Source organism: Caenorhabditis briggsae, assembly GCF_000004555.2.
Source record: "Caenorhabditis briggsae complete genome, chrI, whole genome shotgun sequence".
Classification (NCBI taxonomy): Eukaryota; Metazoa; Nematoda; class Chromadorea; order Rhabditida; family Rhabditidae; genus Caenorhabditis; species Caenorhabditis briggsae.
The window spans coordinates 13,793,871-13,815,954 of NC_013489.2; the positions used below are offsets into that span (position 1 = coordinate 13,793,871).

Sequence of the window (22,084 nt, forward strand, 5' to 3'; positions counted from 1 at the left end):
CAGCTTGTTTCCCAATCTATTTGAAATTGTTAAACAACAAGAATGGGCCACAATTCTGCTTGATCAGCTCACTTAGAGCCATTTTACCAAGATGGCCGAATTTTGGGTTTCTAGGCCACCTTCATAACTCGGCTTCTAGGCCAGCTAGAGAGCCAGTTTTTGGAATATTTTGTGTTAAATTTTGTAGACTTTCAAACCTAGATAATTTCATGAAGGTTGGTGGCCTAGAAACCCCTGAAAATTGGATGTCTAGGCCACCACTCGCAAGGTGGTCTAGGAACCCAAAACTCGACCAGCTTGTTTCCCAATCTATTTGAAACTGCTCAGCAATCAACTGCTAGCGAAAAATCAGCCCAAATAGCCTATTTTAAGCCATTTTACCAAGATGGCCGAGTTTTGGATTTCTAGGCCATCACTCCTAACTGGGCTCCCAGGGGAGCTAGAGAGCTGATTCAAAAACTATCTAGCGTGAAATTTTGTGCACTTTAAAACCTGGGTTATTTCAGCGGTGTTGGTGGCCTAGGAACCAAAAAAAAAAGATTTATAGGCCACCACTCTATCTAGAGCGTAACTCGGCTCCCCGATAGCCTAGAAACCCAATTTTTGGACTATTTTGTCTGAAATTTTGTGCTCGACAAACCCGAATGCATATCTTACCCTTTATACAAATCCTGGCCAATTTGAGATTTCGTTTCTCTAGCGCAATATCCAATGCCGTCTTATCCTCCGCATCTCTCGGCCACCGTAGCCCTCGTCTCGCCTCCACTATCCGGCTCAAAATTTCGAGTGCTTCTGAATCCGCCGCCACGTGGCATGCAGTTTTTCCTTGAGAATCTGCCACGTGGCAATCCACTCCAGCAGCCAGAAGAGACTCCACACCTACCGTATCCCTTCTAGCTACAATCTCATTGATCAGTGGCACCTGACTACTGTAGATGCGGAAATTCACATTCGCTCCGTTCAGAATCAGCAGCTCCGAAATTCGACGATTCGGGAATTCTGACATCAGAAGACATGTCGAGAGGGACGTGTGGCCTTCTGAAGTGGCCACGTCGAGATGAGCAATGCCCGTACGGATCAGGGATTCACAGATAATGTGATTGTTTGCTATCACTGAACACATCAGTGGAGTTCTGCAAAAATTTGGGATTCTAAGCTGTTGAAACGAGGTTTCTAGGCCACCGGGGAGCTGAGTTATGAACGGGGACTAGAAATCCAAACTTTCGGATTTCTAGGCCACCAACAGTCTCGAAATGACCTGGATTATGAAAAGCATAACATCGCAACCAAGATAGTTCAAAAACGAGATTTCTAGGCCACCTGGGAGCTAAGTTATGAATCATGGCCTAGAAACCCAAAACTCGGTCATCTTGATAAAATAGCTTAAAATCGGCTATTCGGGCTGAATTTTTGCCCTTTTTCTTAGCTCAGCAATTCCAAATAGATTGGGAAACAAGGTGGCCTAGGTTTTCGGTTTCTAGGCCACCTGGGAGCCGAGTTATGGGTGGTGGCCTAGAAATCCAAATTTCCGGCTTTTTAGGCCACAAACAGCCCCGAAATAACTCAGATCTTTTCTAGCGCAAAATTTCATACAAGATGGTTCAAAAATTGGGTTTTAGGCCACCTAGGAGCCAAGTTATGAATAGTGGCCTAGGGAACCAAAACTCGGTCATCTTGATAAAATGTCTTAAAATGGACTATTTGGGCTTAATTTTTCACTAGCTTTCGTTGATGTGCTAATTTCGAATAGCTCGGGAAACAAAATGGCCCAGGTTTTGAGTTTTTAGCCCATCGGAAAGCCGTGTTATGAATGGTGGCCTAGAAATCCAAAATTTCAAATTTCTAGGCCACCGACAGCATTGAAATGTCTCAGGCCTAAAAAAGCACAAAATTTCAGCCAAAACAGTCTAAAAACTAACTTTCTAGGCCACCTAGGAGCCAAGTTATGAATAGTGGCCTAGGAAACCAAAACTCGGCCACGTTCGTAAAATGGCTTAAAATAGGCTATTCGGGTTCAATTTTTTGCGATTTTTTGTCATTTTCTGATCCTTGATGTTCTGGGATATTCCATGGCCGAACTGTTGGGATTTCTAGGCCACCAAATTCAAAAATAGCCTAAAATTGCTCAAAACGACTCGTTTCTCGTCATTTTTCCGAGTATTTCTAGCCACCAACCTTTCTTCCGCATCGATTTTATTCATATCCAGATTTTCCTTATTCTCCTCAATCCATTTTGCCAGCTGTAAAGACGGAATTCTGGCTGCCACGTGGACCACGTTATAGTCCCCGGGACTCTGACAGATCCGTCCGTCTGCTCCGTGCTTCATCAGGAAATCCATGGCCGAGATATTGTCTGAAATTAGTTAGGCCATTATTTGTCAAAAAATCAGAAAATTCGCGGAAAAAACGGCCAAAATCGATCAATTTTGGTGCGGTTTAGCCATTTTTCCCAATATGGCCGAGTTTTTTGGATTTCTAGGCCACCTACCATTTCTACACATCCTCATTAGAACCGTCTCGCCTCTCTCCGTATCCTTTACATTCACATCTGCACCTTTTTCGATGAGTTGCTGAGCAATCAACGGCGATTTTTGGTCTGGAACTTTGGAAAGTTCGGTGGAGCGAATTTGCATTTTTCGATTTTATAAATCTAGATTTTGAGCCCTACAGAGACGTTACTAACAATTTCAGATCGATTCCAACAAAAACTAGCTCTCTAGCTGTAAAACTAAGCGAGTTATAGCAGAAGTTCAGTGGAGCGCACTTGCTGTCAATTTGAAAATTTCTAAGTTTATACTTGGTTTCGACTGAAACGATGATTTTAAATCGATTGCGATTAAAATGAAGCGTCTAACTTTAAAACTAAGCAAGCCATGACAAAAGTTCAGTAGAGCGCATTTGCTGTCAATCTAGAAATTTTTGGTTTTTGTCTTGATTTCGAATGAATCATAAGTTTGAAATCGATTGCAGTCGAAATCAGCTTTCTAGCTGCAAAACTAAGCGAATTATAGCAAAAGTTCAGTGGAGCGCACTTGCATTTGATCTCGAAAAATTTTGTGTTTAGGTTTGTTTCCGACTAAATCAATAGTTTCAAATCGATTGCGATTAAAATTAGCTTACTAGCTGCGAAACTAAGCGAGTTATAGCAGAAGTTCAGTGGAGCGCATTTGTATTAAACTTGAAAATTCTTGATTTTAGGTTTGTTTCCGACTAAATCAATGATTTCAAATTGATTGCAATTAAAATAACTTTTCTAGCTGCAAAACTAAGCAAGATATGACAAAAGCTCAGTAGGGCGCGTTTGCAGTCAACTTTGAAAACTTTGATTTTAGATTCGATTTCGATTAAATCGATTGCGATCAAAATCAGAGCTCTATCTCTGAAACTAATCGAGTTATAAAGAAAGTTCAGTGGAGCGCACTTACGATCTGAGCACAGTGCTTTCTCCAACGCAGAAGCACCATCTGAATCCAGCTCATTTAGACATGCAGGCATTTTTCCAGAATTCTGCATAAAATACAAGAATAGCACGTCTTCCCGACCAATGGAGACTATCGAATGGAGCACATTTGCTGTATTTCTGAAAAAATTTGAACTTCCCGCCAAAAGAAAATTCAAAAAAAAAATTTTTCTCGACTCAACCTACCCATCAATCAATCGATACAACAGTGGGGCGGTCATACTTGCAAAGTGGGCGGGGCCTAGCTGGTCCCACGACGAGGCGATCATCGTGCCGCATACTGTAGAAAGTGGGCGGAGCGACTGTTTTTCGGCGAATTCGTAGATTTGAATGCAATTGTCCACGTTGAGACGAGCGCCCAGTTGTTGGATGCATCTGAAAATTTGAATTCGAATAAAATGCAAGTGCGCTCCACTGAACTTTTGTCATAACTCGCTTAGTTTAAGCGATAGAGCTTTGATTTTGATCAGAATCGATTTGAAACTATCGATTTAGTCGAAAACAAGTCTAAAATCAACATTTTCCAATTTGACTGCAAGTGCGCTCCACTGAACTTTCTCTATAATTCGCTTAGTTTTTCAGCTAGAATGCTGATTTTGACTGCAATCGATTTAAAACTTCTGATTCAGTCGAAATCGAGCCAAAAATCAGAAAATTCGGAATTGCCAGCAAATGCGCTCCACTGAACTTTTGTCATAACTCAACTAGTTTTAGAGATGGACACTTTATTTTGCTTGGAATCGATTTGAAATCATCGGTTTAGTCGAAATCGAAAATAATCTCGAAATTTTTCGACTAGATTGCAAGTGCGCTCTACCGGACTTTTGCTACAACTCGCTAAGTTAGAGAGGTAGGCACTTTATTTTGCTTGGAATCGATTTTAAACCATCTATTGAGTCGGAAGCAAGCCTAAAATCAAAATTGTCAGAGTTGATAGCAAGTGCGCTCCACTGAACTTTTGTTATAACTCGCTTAGATTTAGAGATAGAAAGCTAATTTTTGTTGATACCGTTTTAAAATCGTTATCTCGACCATAAAAGACATTCAAATTCAAAATCCTGAAAAATATTGCAAGTGCGCTCTACCGGACTTTCTCTATAACTTGCTTAGTTTTGCAGCTAGAACGCTAATTTTAAGTATAATCGATCAGAAACCATTGACTTAGTCAAGGAAGCGTGAAATTCAAAATTCAAAACGTTGACTGCAAGTGCGCTCCACCGAACTTTTGTCATAACTCGCTTCTTTTATTAGCTAGAACGCTAATTTTTGTTGGAATCGCTTTGAAACTAACGATTTAGTCAAAAACAAGTCTAAAACCTACATTTTCCAATTTTACTGCAAGTGCGCTCTACTGAAATTTCTCTATAATTCGCTTAGTTTTGCAGCTAGAAAGCGGATTTTGGCCGCAATCGATTTGAAACTATCGATTTAGTCAGAATCGAATCTAAAATCAAAATTTTCAGAGTTGAATGCAAGTGCGCTCCACTGAACTTTTATTCTAACTCGCTTAGTTTTTGTGATTTTTGGCTAGTTTGTTTTGTAATCGATTTAACATCGTTATCTAGTCCATATAAGGCATCACAACTAGAAATCCTGAAACATATTGCAAGCGCGCTCTACCGAACTTTTGTCACAACTCGCTTAGTTTCGCACCTAGAACGCTAATTTTTGCTGGAATCAATTTCGGATATTTTCCTACACATTTTCTTCATGTTTCGGAATGAAAATGCAAGTGCGCTCCACCGCAAAAACTCACACATTTTTGAGTGGTTCCAGTCGAAACGCGGCGGCCGTTTCGCAAACTTTCAGCAATTGCTCATCGCTCATTGTCAAATCAATTTCATCTGTATAAATCCATCGAATCGCCACGTGGAAAGCATCTGAATCGACGTCATCTGGAATTTCCAGAATCGTGACGTCATCTGAATCCAGCTTCCAAAAGTCGGTTCTGGCGGCCAGGACGAATTTGTGCGCCGGAATTTCGACGTCGTCGTTTTTGGAGATTTTGGCGGCGGGAAATTTGAATTTCACATCGCTGAATTTTGGTTTCTCCAGTAGAGACGACGTCAGGGTCAGAAGACGTGACGGTAGGGTGTCTTCTGAATTCGCGGAATTCGATGAGGCGTTTTGTAAATCGTATTTTCGACGGAGCTCCAGATGTTCGGACTGCAAAAATTGATAATAATTTTCTGATAATTTTTGATTTTTTGAAAATTCCAAAAAAAAAATTTTTTTTCTGAAAATTTTATTATTTTTTTCAAAAATTTTTCTCAGCCTTTATTTCAAGCCAAAAATATGATTTTCAGAATTTAAAAAAAAAATTTTCAGCCAAGAATTCGAAAAAATTTTTTTTTCGAAATTTTAAAATTTCAATTTTTTCAAAAAAATCTCACCTGAAGAGCATTAAATTGCTCTTTTAAAATGTGCAAATAGTCCACTTCTTTCTCCTTGCCACCCATTTTTTCTTCTGAAATTTTCAGATTTCTCTGGAATTTTTCAAACTTTTCCAGCCAAAGAAATAGGACAACTAGCGGGGTGACACATAATAGGAAACAACAAAAAGACATGATTTTTCAATAGAATTCTTTATTAAAAAGGCGAAAATCAATAGAAAAATCGGCAAAAATCATCCAATTGTCATCCGGAACAGGTTCTTGTCGTCCGCAGGGCCTTTGTTTACATTTCCTCTCCGTTTACCTTCAAATTCCATTGTTTATAGCAATTTTCGGGCGAAAATATACATTTCCGACGTTGAAAATGCTGAAAATCTACCTAAAAAGCCCTGAAAATCGCTGCAAAACCTGGAATTTAAGCTAGAAAATGCTGAAAATCGCTGAAAAATGACCTTACGCGCAAATGATGCATTGCGTACGCAAACACCGCAACGCCACCTTGCGGACCTAGAATAATTTTTCAGCAATTTTTTCGCTTTTTTTCGCTGAAAAAAGTCTAAAAATCCTGGAAAAAGTGGAAAAACAAAAAAAATAGGATTAAAAAAATATTTTATTTAAAATTTTTTAAAATTTGACAGGGAAAAATAGCCAAAAATAGGGGAAAAATGATTTTTTCAAAAAAAATTTGGAAAATAGGTGAAAGGAGGAATTTAGGTACTTTTTAGGGATTTTTGAAACTTAAAAACATGCTAAAATTGCTGAAAACATGTGAAAAGAAAGGAAGAAGTTGAAAAAAAATATTAAAAATTTTTTTTTTTTTGGAATTTTCGAAACTTTTGGGAAAATTCCAGCGATTTTTATAGCTTAAAATTACAAAAAAAAATCAATTTTTCCAGCTCTTTTTGAACTGATTAATCTCCTTTTGATATTCGAAAACTTCCAGATCGTAGCATTTGAAAATCGATCGAATCCGGTGGAATTCCATCATGATATTTGTTTGATGGAATGTGTAGGCAAGGAAAAGGAGCTGAAAAAAATTATCTTGAAAAGTTTAAAATTTCGAATTTTCAATTTTCGAAAAAAAAAAATTTTTCAAAAATTTTTTTTTTCTGAAATTTTCAAACATTTAAGCCAAAAAAATCGATTTTCTTACCGCAAAACCGTCGAATCCCCAAGATTGACTCTCTGCTGCAAGAACCACAAACAAGAAGATGCATATGGCCCAGTTTAGGGGATTTTCGAGAATTTCAATTTTTTCGATTTTTGGAATTTTTGAATTTCCCGCTTCCTCCGCTTCCTCGACAACATCGAAATCGTCAATTTCTTCTTGGAATTTCCGGAATTTCTCCATTTGCCGAGTGATGACATCATGGGCCTCGTGGATTTCTTCTAGACGCTTCTGGAGCTGGTCCAAGAAGATGTAGGAGTACAAGACAAGGATACACTGCAAATATACCAAAAAGAGCAAAAAATTGGTTCAAAAATCATGAAAATCCGTCTGAAAATGATAAAGTTACAGTAATTTGAATTTTTTGAATTTTTTGAATTGAAAAATTATGAAAATCCCTCCCCCTCGCCGCACGGCGCTACCGCCCTTCCCCTTCTTATACGCCTTCCGCGTTCTCCATCAGTTGTGTCCGCCGTGGTGTAGGGGTAAAGTTCTTAGTTTTGAATCTGACACTCTGGGATTCGAACCCCTTGCGTGGTTTTTTGCTTTTTTATTCTTTTTAGAGCTTTATAAAGGCTTTGAAGGAGGTGATTAGTCAGAATTTTTAGATTTTCTAAATTTTCGAATCAAAAAATATGATTTTTCGGGGGTTTTTTTTCAGTGCTAGAGGGAAACAAAGTTTAGAGGTCTACTAAAGTAGGTCAAAGTTTTTCAATTTGTCTGAAAATTTCAGTGTACACTAAACAGTTTTTTTCAGTTTTTTGACTCTTAGAATCCTGGGGAAAAGTTAAAAATATTGTTTTAAAACTTTTATTTTCATTATAAATCATCAAACTCAGAGAGGGAAATTGGAGGAAACATAACAAAATGGAAATAAAGGGAAAAAGAGCGATTTTCAGAAATTTTTTGAACTTGAAAAATTCTGAAAATCATGAAAATGGGTGGAGATTTTTGAAAAAATTGAAAAATTTCAAAAAAAATTTTTTTAATTTTTTTTAAATTTTTTCATAATTTTGAATTTTTAGGGTTTTCTGAGCTTATTTAGAAGAATGAAAATTCAAAAAATTTAATTTTTCCGGCTCCTCTGGAACTTCTTGATGTCCTTTAGACATTCCAAAACTTCCTCATCGTATCCAGTGAAAATCATTTTAATCTTTTCGACTTCCGCGTTGATATTGGTTTGATGAAAGTTATAAGCCAGGAAGAGGACCTAAAAATTATTTAAAAAAATTTTCAAAAAAAAAAATTTTATTTAATTTTTTTTCAATTTTTTCAAAATTCCTAGCTCAAAAAAATCAATAATCATACCGCAAAATAATCCCATCCGATCCATTGACTCTCTATCAAAAGTACCCCAATCAAGAACATGCATCTGGACCAATTAAAGGGATTTTTAAAAACTCCATCTACTTTTGGATTTATTGGACTTTTTGAATTTCCCGCTTCTTCTTCTACTTCGACATCGTCGACAATATAGAAATCTCCACTTTCTTCTTGGAATTTTTGCAATTTTAAGAAATAATCCATTTGCTTGTACATGACTTCGCTGACCTCGTAGATCTCTTCTAGACGCTTCTGGAGCAGGTCCAGGAAGGTGTAGGAGTACAAGACAAGGATACACTGCAAAAAATTTAGTATAAAAATCACAAAAATCCGTCTAAAACTGTAAAAGTTACAGTAATTTGAATTTTTGAATTTTTTTAAATTAAAAAATTCTGAAAATCCACCCTCCCCCTTCGCCGCCCGGCGCCACCACCCTCCCTCTTCTTATACGCTTTCCACGCTGTCTACGGGGTGTGTCCGTTGTAGCGCAGGCGGCAAAGCATCTTGTTTTGAATCCGACACTCTGGGGTTCGACCCCCTTGGGTGGTTTTTTGTTTTTTTTCTTTTCTTAGAGCTTTGTTAAGGCTCTAACAAAGATAAAACATCAAAATTTTGAGGTTTCCTTGAATTTTGGGCATGAAAAAGATGATTTTCCAGCGTTTTCAGGGAGTTACAGAACTACTGTGATAGAAGGATATCAGAGTAGTCAGATTTGTCTGAAAATTACAGGGCATACTAAACAGCACTAGAGCTACATGTTTGTAGTTAACACTTCTTTTGGAAAATCATGTTTTGGGGAGATATAGCCCAATTCCCAAAATAAGTGAAAAATTGAAATTTCGGTCAAAAATATCATTTTTCGGCTGTCTGAAAACTTAGCGCAAACCATTTCATTTTGTCTGGAAGTTTCAGATTATACTAAACACGACCTGAGCTTCATTTTTGTAGTTGACACCTTTTTTGAAAAATCAAGTCCTAGGGAGATATGCCGCATCAGAAGCCTGGAGCCTAGGAGAGGTAGCCCGCTTCCACGTGGCGTATCTCTCTAGGACTTGATTTTTCAAAAAAGTTGTCAGCTAAAAAAAGAAACCTCTTGTTTTGTTTAGTGTACTCTGAAATTTTCAGACAAATCGAAAAAGTTTGACCTAGATTTTCAGACAATCGAAATATGTCATTTTGACCAAAATTTCCGAATTTTGACTGGTCTTTAGGAAAATTAGCATATCTCCCTAGGACTTAATTTTCAAAAAAAAGTGTCAACTACAAAAATGAAGCCTGTATTTTATTTAATATACTGTAAAACTTTCAAACTCCTCTGACAACTTTGACCTACTTTTGTAAGCCTCTAAACTTTGAAAAACGCAATTCAGACTGCAAAAAGACTCACCAATGTCAAAATCGCTGCATAAAACGGGTGCCAAAACCAAAGTGCCAAACTGATAACGATAATTGTCTCCCACCATGGAAACCAGCCCAACGTCTTCTCGGCAGGGATTTTGATTTTCAAATTTTTGAAATACCAATCCACATCTTCCATGTCCCTTCGCAGATGTATGTACTCTATGAAGCCTTGAAATACGGTAAGCACATTCCAAGCGACCACAGTCATCTGAATATTTGAAATTTTTTTGAAAAAATTGGGGTCTAAAAAATTTTTTTTTGGAAAAATCTGAAATTTTGATTTTTGGCTGAAAATCTGAAAAATCTGAAAATCAAAATTTTTAAATTGAAAACATCCGCCATTTTCTGGCAATTCGAATGCACCAAATTTGAGCTCTTGAAACCTTCTAGAAAATTTTTTATAGCAATTTTTTCGATTTTCAGCCAAAAAATCTGAAAATCTGAAAATTCAAAGTTTCAAGTTTTTGATGCCAAAATGTTTGCCTTGTTGCGAAAATTTAAATGCACCTAATTTCAGCTTTCGGAACATTCTAGAACAATTTTTACAGCCATTTTTCCGATTTTCAGCCAAAAAATCTGAAAATCTGAAAATTTTTAGATTCTCAAATTTTTTATGTCAAAATATTTGCCGTGTTTTGGCAATTTGAATGCATTTGAATTTGTTGCCTAAGCCCCTCTAGAAAAGTTTTTATAGCCAAATTTCGAATTTTCAGATTTTTTGGCTGAAAATCGGAAAAACGGTTATAGAAATTGTTCTAGAAGGTTCTGAAAGCTGAAATTAGGTGCGTTCGAATTGCCATAACAAGGCAAACATTTTGGCGTTAAAAACCTAAAAATCTGACAATTTTCGATTTTCAGATTATTCGGATGAAAATCAGAAAAATGGCTGTAACATACTTTCTAGAAAACTTCAAGAGCTCAAATTGAATGCATTCCAACCGCAAAACATGACAAATAATTTGATACCGAATTTTTTGAAAAAACATTGTGGCGGTCGACCGCGGTCGGCCGAAAATAAAATTTCAAAAAAACTCACAAGAGCAAATGCCCAATGTGGCCCAAAAGTGCCTACAAAACCGACAAGTATTGTAGCAAGGGCAAGAATCAATGCCAGCCCCAATCCAATGAATCGACCGTAGTCGACCACGGTCGAAATGACGGTCGAGGCGGTCGACGGCATGTTCCTTTAAAAGTTTAGAGATTACTGTAGTTTTTGGACCAAAAAAGAAAAAAAAAGAATAAAATGATTTGGAGGCGACACTCTAGACCGAAGGGACCCCCTTTCTAGACTCCGCCCCTTTTCTCCCCCAGGCTCCGCCCCCTTTTTTCCTGTGGGGCATCCTTTTCTCTGTGTAGATCGAAATTAGGATGAGCAATAAGCAATTAGGAAGCGACAAGTGACAACTGACATCTATTACAGTAATCCTCAAGGCCCTAAAAATCAATCTGTGACACTTTGATTGCCTATAGAATCTTCAAAATGTAAGCCAACATTTTCGAAAACTATGAAAATGAGGCCCAAACCATTCTAAAACAGCCCTAAAACCGGTTTAAGTTGTATCAAAACTATGAAAAACAAAGTCAAAAACCCAAAAAAACCATGAAAAACAACTTTGAAATGCCCGAAAAACATAAAATCAGGCAATTTTCAAAAATTGGGTCAAATGGCTCAGTGGGATTTTCGAAATCTACAAATCTCAACATCCGGGTTCGAATCCCATCGGTGGCAAATGTTTTTTGCTAGTTTTTTATAATGTTTCAAGACAAACAGACACACAGACAGACAGTTTGTAGTAGAAATTTCAGAATTTTTTTGCTGAAAATCAGGAAAATCTGAAAAATAGTATTTCTAAAGATTTTTTTTGATTAAAGAGCTCCCATGGTCCCTGTTGGAGTTCTTAATTTCATTTGTATCCCTTGGACCACGTACGGACACCAATCTAATCTACCATCTGCCATGGCATAGTGAGGGCAAGCCCCGCCCACTTTTTCGCGGACCATGGGAAACAAAAGAATAGCCTTAATGAGGCTGCTCGTATGAGCAATCGGTAAAAAATCTTTTTTTTTTTAATTTTGGATATCCCTAGGATCCTGGAAATCTACAGTAACCAAAATTTTCCTTAAAATTTTAGGCTAAAATCTGGAAAAACTAGATTGTAGACACTTTTGAACCACTATTTTGGGTTTTTACAGATTCACACATTTTTAAAATGAATTTGTCACCGGAAGGACTCGAACCCGGGTGTTGGTTTTCACATCGAAAATCCCACTGAGCCACTTGACCCAATTTCTGAAAAATGCAAATTTTAGGGATTTTAGTTCATTTTAGAATGTTCTCGACCAGTTTTTTGAGTTTTAAACGCATGTTTTAGTGCTAGTAGCTTTAAAAATCGAGTTTTTGGTCATTTTCACCCATTTTCAGCCATATTCCGAGATTCATTCTGTCTGTGTGTCTGTTTGTCCTGATCCGGAGCTGAAAATCTGGAAATTTCAACATTTTCGATCTTTACACACTTTGAAAATAAGTATGCCACCGGAAGGATTCGAACCTGGGTGTTGATTTTCCCATCGAAAATCCCACTGAGCCACTTGACCCAATTTTTGGAAATTTTGATTTTGAAGCTTTTTTGGGCAGTTTAGGGTAATTTTTTGTGATTTTTGAGGTTTTTAGGTGTTTCCGGCACAATTTTTAAGCCCAACACGCTTCAAAATATAAATTTCCAGTCATTTTCAGCCAAATTCCTCTTTTCAGTCTATCTGTGTGTCTGTTTATCCTGATCTGGATCTGAAAATCTGAAAATTTCAGCATTTTCGAACTCTACACACTTTTAAAAAGTATTTGCCACCGATGGGATTTGAACCCGGGTGTTGATTTTCACATCGAAAATCCCACTGAGCCATTTGACCTGATTTTTGAAAGAAGCTAATTTTACGGGTTTTCGGGGGTTTTAGAGTCATTTTTTGTGGTTTTAAAGGGTCCTGAGTTTGTTTTTCACACATTGAACTTTTTATTTTATCGTTTTCAGTCATTTTCAGCCTTTTTTTCCGTCTAAAATCGGTAATTTTTTTCAGAGAAGAGTCATGATCGCCTGCTTGAAACCTTCACCGGATACTCTTTCGATAATTATAATGGTAAGATTTTTTTTCAAATTTTATATTCATGATTTTCATGGCCTAGAAAGCTCTAGGTGGCCTGAAAACCGAAAATCTAGGCCATCCTTACCCAAAAAATGAAAATTAATCATAAAAACTGAGCCAGGTGGTCTAGAAACCCCAAAAAAAAGGTAAAAATCTGTAATTTTCAGGTCATCATCATTGGGGTCTTCTTTTTCACGATAGCGATGTTCCCAACTATCCTAAAAGCGATTTATGTGGTCTTTGTGGAGACCCTATTTGCATATTATCTGGTGAAATTGATCAGAAAAATGTTCGAGATGGATAAAGAGGAGTACGATTACGATGATGAGGATAGCCACATCTCAGATGCCTCGTTTCTTGATCATTCAGACCTTTAATCTCCCTAAAATCCCTTTTTTTGCCTTGAAAGCCCCAATTTAGGTCCCCCCCCCCCTAATAAACTGTCTGTCTGTGTGTCTGTTTGTCTTAAAACACAATAAAAAACGTGCAAAAAACATTTGCCACCGATGGGATTCGAACCCGGGTGTTGAGATTTGTAAATTTCGAAAATCCCACTGAGCCATTTGACCCAATTTTGGGAAAAGTCTATTTTCAAGCATTTTTGGGGTTTTTAGGGTCATTTTCCACGGTTTTTGATGTTTTCCGGCGTTCTGGCTGCAATTTTTAGCTCTACAAACAGCCAAATTCCTCTTTTCAGTCTATCTGTGTGTCTGTTTGTCCTGATCTGACGCTGAAAATCTGGAAATTAAAAAAAAAGGTCCGTTTTCGGGGTTTTTATTGTTTTTGAACGCAATTTTTGTGCTCCCAAAGCTTGAAAAATTGCATTTTCATCTATTTTCAGCCACTTTCGGCCAAATTCCTCTTTTCAGTCTATCTGTGTGTCTGTTTGTCCTGATCTGACGCTGAAAATCTGGAAATTTCAGCATTTTCGATCTCTACACACTTTGAAAATAATTATGCCACCAGAAGGATTCGAACCTGGGTGGTCCGATCGGTTTTGGAAAATCCCACTGAGCCACTGGACGCAATTTTTGAAAATTGTCTATTGTTAGGATTTTGGGGTGTTTTAGAGTCATTTTTCATGGTTTTAAAGGTTTCCGGGCTATTTTTACTGTTTTAACAAGTTTTTAAAGCTGTTTTAAGGTGTTTTGGGTCCCATTTTCAGAGATTTTGGATCAATTTTTGAGGTATCTTTTTTGGTTTATTTTTTTCTACACCTTCTGTTTGCCTGCGTCATCTATTGTTCGTCTCCAAGTGTGTCTATTTGTGTGCTAAGTACCTGGCGTAATCCATCATTAACCTGCGGGAAATCTCAAAAGAACAATCTGAATACCCCCTTTTTTAGGGATGGCAGATGGTGAGAGAGGGGGTGGTAATGGACCAGCAGATGCCCCCTCCTCTGTTCCCACAGTAATCCTCTGCCAGCTGATAGATAATTAAATGGGGGGAAAACGGAGGGTCCCAATGCATATAGAGGGGTTATAAAGGAAAAACAGCAAAATTGCCCTAAAAATATTGAAAAAGTAGCCAAAAACTTGTTCAAATAGCTTCAAAAACACTTAGAATGAGCTAGAAAACCCTAAAAACTATAAAAAGTAACCCTATAATGCCCAAAAATGCTTTAAAATCAAATTTTTCAAAAATTAGGTCATATGGCTCAGTGGGATTTTCCACTGCCAATCGGACCACCCAGGTTCGAATCCTTCCGGTGGCAAGTTTTTTTGAAAAGTGTGTAGAGCTCAAAAATGCTGAAATTTTCAGTTTTTTAGGCTCCAGAACAGGACAAACAGACACACAGATAGACTGAAACTCGGCATTTGGCCGAAAATGGCTGAAAATATATGAAAATGCAATTTTTCAAGCTTTGGAAGCACAAAAATTGCGTTCAAAAACAATAAAAACCCCGAAAATGGCCCTAAAATGCCCGAAAAAGCTTTAAAATCACACTTTTCCAAAAATTGGGTCAAATGGCTCAGTGGGACTTTCCATTACCGATCGGACCACCCAGGTTCAAATCCTCGCGGTGGCAAGTTTTTTTGAAAAGTGTGTAGAGCTCAAAAAATGCTGAAATTTTCAGATTTTCAGCTTCTGATCAGGACAAACAGACACACAGATAGACTGAAAAGAGGAATTTGGCCGAAAATGGGTGAAAATGCATTTTTAGTGGTTTGTAGAGCTAAAAATTGCAGACTGAACGCCGGAAAACTCCGAAAACTGTGGAAAATGACCCTAAAAACCCCAAAAATGCTTGAAAATAGACTTTTTCCAAAATTGTGTCAAATGGCTCAGTGGGATTTTCGAAATTTACAAATCTCAACACCCGGGTTCGAATCCCATCGGTGGCAAATGTTTTTTGCACGTTTTTTATAGTGTTTTAAGACAAACAGACACACAGACAGACAGTTTATTAGGGGGAAATCTATTTTAAAATCCCATTTTCCATCATTTTCACCGATTTTTCCGAATTTTTTGTAATTTTCATCGATTTTCAGCACTTTCTGACAATTTCTATTCGCTTTTTCGATTTTTTCACTCCTGAAAACCTTAAAAATCAACTTTTCCACACAAAAATCGCTTCAAAATTGAAAATTCCGATTTTTCTCAAATTTTCTGCATTTTTTCATTAATTACAGCATTTTCAGACTATCTTCATAACTTTTAATCGATTTTTCACCCCTGAAAACCCTAAAAGTCAACTTTTCCAACCAAAAATCGCTTCAAAAAACATCGTCCCTATTTTCTCGCTGGACTACGGTCATCGGTGGTGTGTGCACCCACCGCGTTCCCATACACCACGACGCGCAATTGCGGACTTTCCCACGGCGAGGTCATGGGAAAATGGGCATTTTCCCACGGATTGTGACATATAAAGAAAGGGAAAATGATGAAAAAATTTCAGTTTCAACACAATTCTTGGTGAGTTTTTCAGGAATTTTTATTGATTTTTTTGGATTTTTAGGGGTTTTTCAGCTTAAAAAATTCGAAATGTTAAAATTTTTATAAATTTTTTAAATAAATTTTTAGGTGTTTAAAAGCTGTAATTTAAGGCTGAAATTTTGAGTTTTTTGCAGAAAAATTCGTATAAATTTCCGGAAAAAAAAAAGTTTTTCACACAATTATTTTTCCGAATTTTCAGCAATTTTTCAATCTAAAAATCGATTTTCCAACGCATTTTCAGACTAAAAAATGGCAAAAATTCCTCAAAAAATCCAAAAAAAAAAACAATATTTGATCTACCCGGGAAATTTCAAATTTCCTCCAAATTGTTCAATTTTTCAGTGATCATCAAATCAAATCGATTTCTCCTGATCCATAAAAATGTCGAAACAATTCGATTGCTCATTATTGTCAAATTGTCATTCATTTTATATGGATCGTCTTGGAAATATGCAGAATATTCATCAGAATCTGAATTCCACGTCATCTGCATCCTATTCATCTTCTTCTCGGAAACAAATTCTGCCGCTGAAACCGCCGAAAAATCAATATTCACTGCAGCAGTTCCACGATGTCAAGGTTAGTGCATTTTGGGTTGAAAAATCGATTTTTAGCCCAGAAATCGGAATTTGGTCTAATTTTGCTTTTGAAATCGCAATTCTACATCGATTCTAAGTCTAAAAAACCTGAAAAATCTATTTTATTCACCTAGAAAACCGATTTTTCGAAAAATCTGTGCGAAAAATCGATTTTCCAGAGCCAAAAATGGGATTTTCAGCTCAAAATTATTGATTTTTCATGCTAAAATCGCTTTGAAACACTAACTTTGGCTTCAAATTCGGATTTTTCAAAGACAATATACCTAAATTTGATTTTCACCGAGTTTAGCCTATTTTAACCCGAAATTGTTCATTTTTCTGTGGTTAAAATCGATTTTTAGTGATTTTTAGACTGAAAATCAATATTTCCAGTGAAATCTCGGTCAAAAATCGAAGTTTTTCAGCTTTTTTAGCCCTAAAGTCTGAAAAATGAGGGAGAATTCCCCCGCAAATCGACACAAAGCTTAAAGGCGCATGCTCTTGTGAGGTGTTTGGGTCTCGCCGTGAAAACTGAAATAGGCGGGAAATTTGAATTTTAAGGCTGTGTTTTCGAATTTTCATGATTTTTCGGCAATATTTAGGGGTTTCTAGCGTAAAATTGATGAAAATTTTCGATTTCTGACCTAAAGCATCCAGAAAATATCGATTTTTGCGCTGAAAATCATCAAAAAATGTCTGAAAATCGATAAATTTGCAGATTCAAGGACAACAAGCGGAATCTCAGCCACAAATAGCACCAGTGACAGTATTGGCGCTGAAAAAGAAGGAGAAATTGGAGAAGAATGTGGTGACAATGTTGGAATATCGACAGAAATCGATGAATTTCGGAGGAAACGGATCAACATCATCCTATGGTTCTTCTTCTTTGAATTCTCACGAATTTATGCTGAACAATGCTTCTTATCAGAAGAAGAAGAAGAAGAATTCGTCATCTGGTTATCATTCGGATCACTCGATCTCTTCTGATTCCAATTCGAACGACTCCGTTTTCTCGGTTAGTCCTTATTAGGTCACTTTTGGATATTTTAGAGGATTTTTGGGCGTTTTTAGGCTGAAAAATACGATTTTCGGGCATTTTTCATCGAAGAATTGCTCAAAATTGGTTATTTTTGGCCTAAAAACCCTCATTTTCAACCAAATTTCCCCCCAAAAAAATCAATAAATTTGCAGAATCTGGTGTACGGTGGATATGACGAAAATGGAAGTGGATCAATGAATGGATTATTGATTGATTCATCGATTCATCACAATCATCACATCGATATGCTTCATTCTCATCCAATTTGGTCCCCTCCAAATATTAATCAATTGATCACTTATCAATAGAACAAAAATCGATAATTCATTATTGATTTTTAAAGAAAATCTAATTATCGCCTCTTAATTATCCCACCTAATTACCCCCCAATAATATCCATCCCCCTAATTTGTCAAATGTTCGCTCCTTCCTAAGCCCCGCCCCTTTTTAAATCTACAATAACCTTGCCTTCTAATAACCCCCCCCCCCCCCCCCCCCGCCCATCCCCTTTTGATAAATAAATGCATCCCTTGATTTTTTATTTTGAATTTTGAATTTCTTTAATTTTATGAGCAAAAATTGGTATTTTCGTGGAGAAAAATGGGTCGGAAACTGATTTTTGAGCGATAAAACTGCAAAAAATGTGGATTTTTCTCGAAAATTCCTACAATTTTCAGCAAAAAACACGAAATGTTGCTGAAAAATCATAAAAATCGCCTCAAAATTCAAATATCCCGCCAATTTCCACTTTCGCGGCGGTGCCCAAACACCTCACAAGAGCATGCGCCTTTAAGCTTTGTGTCGATTTACGGGGGAATTCTCCCTTATTTTTCAGATTTTAGGGCTAAAAACTGGAAAAATCTCGAATTTCGAGTGAATTTTCACGGAAAATATTTAATTTCAGGCTAAAAATCGATTTTACCGACTGAAGAATGGACAATTTCGGATAAAATTCGATAAAATAGGTCGAAATTAGCTGAAAATCAAATTTAGCCCAAATTCACCGAAAAATTGAAATTTCAACTTAAATTTAGGGTTTTTTAGGGATTTAAGCATAAAAAATCGATAATTTTGAGCTAAAAATCCTTCTGAAACATCGATTTTTCTCAATTATTGTGAAATTTTCGAAAATGCCGAAAATCGATTTTATGGGTGTTTTTTTTTTGCTTAAAATCGGGTTAGAATTGAAATTTTCAGGCAAAACCGGACTAAATTCTATAAAAAAGGTCGAAATTCACCGAAAATCGAATCTAGTCCTAATTTTCACTGAAAAATCGAATTTTCAACCCAAATTTAGTGTGTTACAGCGATTTTAGCATTAAAAAATCGATAACTTTGAGCTAAAAATGCCCAAAACCCATAGAAAATCGAACTTCTCGAAAAGATTGCTGAAAATTTCAATTTCTCATTCAAAATAAAAAATCAAGGGATGCATTTATTTATCAAAAGGGGATGGGCGGGGGGGGGGGGGGGGGTTATTAGAAGGCAAGGTTATTGTAGATTTAAAAAGGGGCGGGGCTTAGGAAGGAGCGAACATTTGACAAATTAGGGGGATGGATATTATTGGGGGGTAATTAGGTGGATAATTAAGAGGCGATAATTAGATTTTCTTTAAAAATCAATAATGAATTATCGATTTTTGTTCTATTGATAAGTGATCAATTGATTAATATTTGGAGGGGACCAAATTGGATGAGAATGAAGCATATCGATGTGATGATTGTGATGAATCGATGAATCAATCAATAATCCATTCATTGATCCACTTCCATTTTCGTCATATCCACCGTACACCAGATTCTGCAAATTTATTGATTTTTTTGGGGGGAAATTTGGTTGAAAATGAGGGTTTTTAGGCCAAAAATAACCAATTTTGAGCAATTCTTCGATGAAAAATGCCCGAAAATCGTATTTTTCAGCCTAAAAACGCCCAAAAATCCTCTGAAAATAGCCAAAAGTGACCTAATAAGGACTAACCGAGAAAACGGAGTCGTTCGAATTGGAATCAGAAGAGATCGAGTGATCCGAATGATAACCAGATGACGAATTCTTCTTCTTCTTCTTCTGATAAGAAGCATTGTTCAGCATAAATTCGTGAGAATTCAAAGAAGAAGAACCATAGGATGATGTTGATCCGTTTCCTCCGAAATTCATCGATTTCTGTCGATATTCCAACATTGTCACCACATTCTTCTCCAATTTCTCCTTCTTTTTCAGCGCCAATACTGTCACTGGTGCTATTTGTGGCTGAGATTCCGCTTGTTGTCCTTGAATCTGCAAATTTATCGATTTTCAGACATTTTTTGATGATTTTCAGCGCAAAAATCGATATTTTCTGGATGCTTTAGGTCAGAAATCGAAAATTTTCATCAATTTTACGCTAGAAACCCCTAAATATTGCCGAAAAATCATGAAAATTCGAAAACACAGCCTTAAAATTCAAATTTCCCGCCTATTTCAGTTTTCACGGCGAGACCCAAACACCTCACAAGAGCATGCGCCTTTAAGCTTTGTGTCGATTTGCGGGGGAATTCTCCCTCATTTTTCAGACTTTAGGGCTAAAAAAGCTGAAAAACTTCGATTTTTGACCGAGATTTCACTGGAAATATTGATTTTCAGTCTAAAAATCACTAAAAATCGATTTTAACCACAGAAAAATGAACAATTTCGGGTTAAAATAGGCTAAACTCGGTGAAAATCAAATTTAGGTATATTGTCTTTGAAAAATCCGAATTTGAAGCCAAAGTTAGTGTTTCAAAGCGATTTTAGCATGAAAAATCAATAATTTTGAGCTGAAAATCCCATTTTTGGCTCTGGAAAATCGATTTTTCGCACAGATTTTTCGAAAAATCGGTTTTCTAGGTGAATAAAATAGATTTTTCAGGTTTTTTAGACTTAGAATCGATGTAGAATTGCGATTTCAAAAGCAAAATTAGACCAAATTCCGATTTCTGGGCTAAAAATCGATTTTTCAACCCAAAATGCACTAACCTTGACATCGTGGAACTGCTGCAGTGAATATTGATTTTTCGGCGGTTTCAGCGGCAGAATTTGTTTCCGAGAAGAAGATGAATAGGATGCAGATGACGTGGAATTCAGATTCTGATGAATATTCTGCATATTTCCAAGACGATCCATATAAAATGAATGACAATTTGACAATAATGAGCAATCGAATTGTTTCGACATTTTTATGGATCAGGAGAAATCGATTTGATTTGATGATCACTGAAAAATTGAACAATTTGGAGGAAATTTGAAATTTCCCGGGTAGATCAAATATTGTTTTTTTTTTTGGATTTTTTGAGGAATTTTTGCCATTTTTTAGTCTGAAAATGCGTTGGAAAATCGATTTTTAGATTGAAAAATTGCTGAAAATTCGGAAAAATAATTGTGTGAAAAACTTTTTTTTTTCCGGAAATTTATACGAATTTTTCTGCAAAAAACTCAAAATTTCAGCCTTAAATTACAGCTTTTAAACACCTAAAAATTTATTTAAAAAATTTATAAAAATTTTAACATTTCGAATTTTTTAAGCTGAAAAACCCCTAAAAATCCAAAAAAATCAATAAAAATTCCTGAAAAACTCACCAAGAATTGTGTTGAAACTGAAATTTTTTCATCATTTTCCCTTTCTTTATATGTCACAATCCGTGGGAAAATGCCCATTTTCCCATGACCTCGCCGTGGGAAAGTCCGCAATTGCGCGTCGTGGTGTATGGGAACGCGGTGGGTGCACACACCACCGATGACCGTAGTCCAGCGAGAAAATAGGGACGATGTTTTTTGAAGCGATTTTTGGTTGGAAAAGTTGACTTTTAGGGTTTTCAGGGGTGAAAAAATATAAAAAACAAATGAAAATTGTCTGAAAAGGATGGGAATAGTCGAAAATATGATGAAATTGCAGAAAAATTGGGAAAAATCGACGAAATCTCTAAAATTGAAGTTTTCCAAGATTTTTTGCCCGGAATATTTGATTTTCAGGGTTTTCAGGTGTGATTGAAATCGAAAAAAGTGATGAAAATAATGAAAAAAAACTGGAAAAAGTCGAAAATTATCTATCAAATTCAAAAAAAATCCTTAAATTTCAGATTTTTCGCCAATTTGTGGATTAAAAACAGATAAAGGTCTAGAAAAACCAGAAAAATCGAGAAGAACCATCAATATTTTAAGAAGAAAAGTCAACAATTTCACCCCTTTTGAAAAACCCAAATTCAAATTACCGCCGGAAACTGGACACGGACCAAGACCTGCACAAGAATCGCGCCAGCCCTCCTTCTTGACGCGTTTCCGGATACGGAGCCAATTCATTTTCCAACTCATTTTATCCCTCGATTTCCATGGATTCCAGCCTTTTTTTCGCACTTTCCACGTTTTCTAGGTCGTGGATTTCGAATTTTTTGTGTTTGAAGACCGCCGTCCGTCACCTGGAACCCATCAAAAACCTGGAAAATTCAGATAATTTTTTTTCAGCGGTTCTTCAATCTCTTATATGCCACTGCTGAACGGGACACAAGTTGAGAATTTGACTGTGCCAGCGTTAAAAGTGAGGATTTCGGGCTAAAAATCGAATTTGTCGTGCCTAAAAGATCATTTTTTCAGAGCGAGCTGAAAAAACTTGGTCTGAGCACGGAAGGTGTCAAGGTT

At 36.6% G+C, this 22,084-nt stretch overlaps 6 protein-coding genes across 6 annotated transcripts in view; 2 read left to right on the forward strand and 4 right to left on the reverse strand.

Annotated features, from left to right (window-relative positions):
* Positions 1-2,633, reverse strand: part of CBG04367 — a gene marked incomplete at both ends in the record, with an annotated part of 6,839 nt that extends 4,206 nt beyond the window's left edge. Inside the window, 3 exons of the mRNA XM_045241480.1 lie at positions 658-1,133; positions 2,176-2,353; positions 2,489-2,633. Of these exons, the coding sequence (XP_045100763.1) occupies positions 658-1,133; positions 2,176-2,353; positions 2,489-2,633 (799 nt within the window). The remainder of the gene's footprint in view (positions 1-657; positions 1,134-2,175; positions 2,354-2,488) is intronic.
* A 372-nt stretch (positions 2,634-3,005) lies between these two features.
* Positions 3,006-5,919, reverse strand: CBG04368 (the record flags this gene model as incomplete). The annotated part of the gene is made up of 5 exons (XM_002646160.1): positions 3,006-3,043; positions 3,426-3,580; positions 3,647-3,835; positions 5,217-5,626; positions 5,854-5,919. 5 exons carry the CDS (start codon positions 5,917-5,919, stop codon positions 3,006-3,008), a joined length of 858 nt encoding a protein of 285 aa, XP_002646206.1.
* An 817-nt stretch (positions 5,920-6,736) lies between these two features.
* On the reverse strand, positions 6,737-10,925 carry CBG26576 (the record flags this gene model as incomplete). The annotated part of the gene is made up of 5 exons (XM_045241481.1): positions 6,737-6,880; positions 7,007-7,297; positions 8,330-8,641; positions 9,732-9,953; positions 10,782-10,925. The coding sequence occupies 5 exons, from the start codon at positions 10,923-10,925 to the stop codon at positions 6,737-6,739; spliced, it is 1,113 nt and encodes a 370-aa protein (XP_045098305.1).
* A 1,901-nt stretch (positions 10,926-12,826) lies between these two features.
* Positions 12,827-13,260, forward strand: CBG26577 (the record flags this gene model as incomplete). Its single annotated transcript, XM_045241482.1, has 2 exons — positions 12,827-12,877; positions 13,051-13,260. The coding sequence occupies 2 exons, from the start codon at positions 12,827-12,829 to the stop codon at positions 13,258-13,260; spliced, it is 261 nt and encodes an 86-aa protein (XP_045098306.1).
* Positions 13,261-16,201: 2,941 nt separating this feature from the next.
* On the forward strand, positions 16,202-17,745 carry CBG04372 (the record flags this gene model as incomplete). Its single annotated transcript, XM_002646161.1, has 3 exons — positions 16,202-16,399; positions 17,117-17,413; positions 17,590-17,745. 3 exons carry the CDS (start codon positions 16,202-16,204, stop codon positions 17,743-17,745), a joined length of 651 nt encoding a protein of 216 aa, XP_002646207.1.
* Positions 17,746-19,081: 1,336 nt separating this feature from the next.
* On the reverse strand, positions 19,082-20,626 carry CBG04373 (the record flags this gene model as incomplete). The annotated part of the gene is made up of 3 exons (XM_002646162.1): positions 19,082-19,237; positions 19,415-19,711; positions 20,429-20,626. 3 exons carry the CDS (start codon positions 20,624-20,626, stop codon positions 19,082-19,084), a joined length of 651 nt encoding a protein of 216 aa, XP_002646208.1.
* Positions 20,627-22,084: the final 1,458 nt, after the last annotated feature.